Source organism: Rhododendron vialii, chromosome 7a (assembly GCF_030253575.1).
Source record: "Rhododendron vialii isolate Sample 1 chromosome 7a, ASM3025357v1".
In the NCBI taxonomy this organism is placed as follows: domain Eukaryota; kingdom Viridiplantae; phylum Streptophyta; class Magnoliopsida; order Ericales; family Ericaceae; genus Rhododendron; species Rhododendron vialii.
This window is the reverse complement of record NC_080563.1, coordinates 22,196,069-22,199,932: the sequence shown is the minus strand read 5'-3', so window position 1 is coordinate 22,199,932 and position 3,864 is coordinate 22,196,069. Positions and strand designations below refer to the sequence as shown.

Genomic DNA, 3,864 nt, shown 5'->3' with positions numbered 1-3,864 from the left:
TGCCCGTTCCCATCAACGACAGCCGGTCCTGTCCAATTCAATGGCACGATCATCCTGAAGCATAATCCGCCCGTTCCAAATCAACGACAGCCAGTCTTGTCAAATTTCTCAACTGCTTGATCATTCTGCACACCGATCTTCCCGTCTCCAATTCAAAGACAGCCGGTCCTGTCAAATTTCTCAACGGCTTCTTATACATCTCACAGTCCTCAGTCATGTGACCCCAATCCTTGTGGTAGCTGCAATGCTGATTTGTTGCCCACTTCGCATTTTTGTCTCCTCCCAGGGTTAGGGGCCACTTGAAGTAAGGCTGATTCTTTATTCGATAAAGAATCCTATAGATGGGCTTCTTCCAATCTGTGGTAATGGAAAAGAAAGACTTGGGATCAGGTGCTGGCTTATCTTTATAGGGCTCTTTCCTAGCCTGTCCGTAGTCTTTCCTCTCTCAATAGGTTTTGAGCTCGGGCTTATCTGCTTTCTTCGCAGGCCCCTTGACTTGCTCGGCAACCGCCTTACTGTCTTCCCGGAGTATGTCATCCTCGTTTCTTACGTGTTGCTCTATCTGTTCCATTAACTTTGCCAATGTTCGTAGTGGACTCATGTTTAGAGATTTACGCAGCTCTCCCCGAACAGGCAACCCGGTCTTGAACGTTGCTATTGCGTACTCCTCACTGCAACCTTCAATCTCATTGAAAGTCTCCCAGTACTTCTTTGCATAGTTCCTGATCGGCTCATCCTCTCCTTGCTTCATAACGGAGAGGCTTTCGAAAGTCTTTGGGGCCCTTCTGCTTGTTAAGAACCGAGCAGTAAATTCTTCGGCCAACTGTACCCATCCGCGGATGGAGTGCGGATCCAACTTATGGAACCAAGACAAAGCTACCTTCCCTAAACTTGATGGGAACATGTTGCACATAATTGCATCATCCCCTTCATGCATAAACATCGCATGTTGGTAGTGCTGAATGTGTGCTATTGGATCAGCATCTGTCTTGTAGAGGATGAAGGTTTCGTGCTTTACTCTGCTCGGCAACCTAGCCTGCTGTAGCTTTCTTGAAAAGGGGGAAGACGCAATATCACTGAGTGCCTTCCGTGCTGCTTCTCGTGCAGTCATGGTCTCGTTTTCCTATCCCTTTGTCTTGTTAGGTCTATTCTTTTCCCAATCGGAATCAGGTCTCTCGTACCTGTCCCTATGGTGTTTCCTAGGACCTTCCTCAGACAAGGAGCTTCGGCTTCTGCTTCTCCCCTTTCGTGGGGAAGCCATTCGCTTGTCAATAATCCTAGTTGGACTTCTGCTCCTTTTTCGTGAAGAAGCTCTCTTCCGCCTTAGGGTAGGACTCCTACTCCAGCTCCTTCTTCCTCGTGATGGAGTCTTTCTGTGTGTTACTAGAGCCAGCTTGTCTTCCCTGGAATTTCTTCGTGAAAGTCAAGAGTCTTCTGGATGTTCTTGGATTCGTTCTAGCTCTCGAATCTCATGTTCTCTTTTTCTGATTAAACGAGCGTACTCCTCAATTTCCTGTCTCTTTTTATCAAGAATACCCACATTGCCATACACGCTCCTCGAGTGCCCCACTGATTCTCTTCCACGTTGGGATTTACTCCTTCTTGTGGACTCGTGGCTGTCCTACCCTCCCTATTCTCGGGGGTTTTATGGATAGTCTGGGGGTGACCCTTGCTCGTGGTCTTCACATATCCCCCTCCGGGCTTCCTCGGAGCCCCTGGTGGGGATTTATTTCCTCCTCCACCCAACTGCTCCTCAGGTGTGATTTGTTCTTCTTCCAACATGATCGTTTTTCTCAGAGAACTATTTCGCCTTCCCACACACGGTGCCAATTGTAGGGGGATGAAAACAATTGACGCTTGGAAGAGCACTAGATTGCAACGGCTACTCGTGTCGTTCCACCGGAACCCTAGTTAGTCGTCGGAACCCTAATCTGCAAAACATAGAAGGGGTGAGCGCACCTTTGCCTCTCGTGGCAAAGGCCCTTCGATGCCTAAGTTAGTATTACGTAATAGCAAAAGAACCCTAATTATTAGTAGAAAAACCATATGAATGCCGTGTATTGCGTACCTTTTATCTCCAGGTTTACCTCGTATTTATAGATTCATAGATGCTTACTGCCCAAGCATCCCTGTTGCCCTAGGATTCCTATCTCATATAGGAAACCCGAGACATCTAGGACTCCTATTCCCTTATCTATTCATTACTTCAGTCCTTTTAGGACTCTTTTTCATAGCTGGCCGAACATCCTATTCCTATTGGGTATCTTTCCTGTGTTTTTGGATTCTTCCAAAGTGTTCTTTAATCGGTGATCTTATCGCCGAACAGACTGCCTGGACCAGTTACTTCACATGTAATTGGTCCTTTATCATCAACTTGGACCAATGTCTTGTCCGGAACTCTCCTCCTGTTCGGCCTTCTCTTTGCCGAACACATTACTTGAACCAGTGACTTCACATGTCATTGTTCTTTTATTAATCTTTTGGTCCAACAACTTCTCATGTTTACTGGACAAAAAATTTGTACAACCTTCCTGGCCCAATGACTTCTCATGTCATTGGTCCTTATCCCCGAGCACCGTTTTGAACGGTGCCTATTCTGTCTTTATTCAAACCATGTTCTCACATACCGCCTGTTCGGGCTTTATTTGCATCTGTTTGGGAATACCTCCCTACACACATGTCGATTCAATACGTTGAATTGGATGTTGAGATTCAGCGTTGTGAAGAAGAAATTTGTTGGCACGATGATAAGGTCGATGAACTTGAAGATGTGATCAACCGTCTCAACATGGAGAAATATCGACTCAATCCTACGGAGGGTTGGTTTCTCGACGCACAACACTACTACAATGATACAGTTAGAAGGCTTGAAGACGAAGTTGGCAGACTTGAAGATGAGGAACACCAATTACGTGATGAGGTAACCTATCTCCTTAATGCTAAGTCACTTGGCTATTCAATTATCATGCATTCAGGCCTGCCCGAACAACCTGAAATCCAAAATGGTGGCTTTGGTGATCCTTATACTCAGAACTTTGGGGGCCAAGTTGAAGAAAACATCAACATTCAGTCTTGTACTGTTGCATCCAGCTAAGAACTCTCACAAGTGTTCTTTAATCATTGGGATGCAATTTTGCAAAGGCTCAAAGAATTCAACATGGCCATTATCAATTCTAACCACGCCATTATCAACTCCACCAAGGCCATTGATAAAGCGATGGCTAAACTTAAGGATAAGTTGTCAACTCCAACTCCACCACCGGTATCACGATTTGACATTTTATGCTCAACTTCAGGCCTGAATGAGTCTAAACAAGCCTCTAGCAAGATCACTAGGCCTCTAGGTTTTTCTAAGGCCTTAGCTCCCGAAAGCCCTGCACTCGGGGGGCAAGGAGGCCAAGAAATTAGACTCGGGGGGCAAAATTCTCAATTCAGGCCTTCAAGGATTCCCAAACAGCAGCAAGGCCTAGATGATAAACATCAGGATGATCGCAACAATAATCTTAGGCCTGAGTGTAGCAGCCAACATTCAGGAGTTTTCCAAAAACTTCAAGATGGAAAGCTATTTCCAGGCCTGGAGGAGTAAAAAGATAGGCCTGCTTTGGCGCAAGGGGAACGAGATCTCAAACCTTAGATAAGCCAAAACATGGAAGGTCCAATCATGAGGCAAGATCAGCCTATTTTCCCATCTAAGAAGTTGTCTCAAGTCATTGAAGGGCTACCACCTCCAGATTAAGCCCTGGGCGATGAACAGATCATTGATGTAGGCTAGGAACAATCCAGGCCTGCCATCAACCCTATAGGCAGGTCTGAATTGTATGTCGCAACCGTTCTAGAACAGGAGGAACGACACGAAGAGGAGGA

The 3,864-nt window shown here is 45.9% G+C and overlaps 1 protein-coding gene across 1 annotated transcript; it reads right to left on the bottom strand.

The window, feature by feature from the left end:
- Positions 1–1,123: 1,123 nt before the first annotated feature.
- LOC131332806 (uncharacterized) lies at positions 1,124–1,782 on the bottom strand. The gene is made up of 2 exons (XM_058367104.1): positions 1,541–1,782; positions 1,124–1,403 (listed from the first exon to the last, which is right to left on the bottom strand). The coding sequence occupies exons 1-2, from the start codon at positions 1,780–1,782 to the stop codon at positions 1,124–1,126; spliced, it is 522 nt and encodes a 173-aa protein (XP_058223087.1).
- Positions 1,783–3,864: the final 2,082 nt, after the last annotated feature.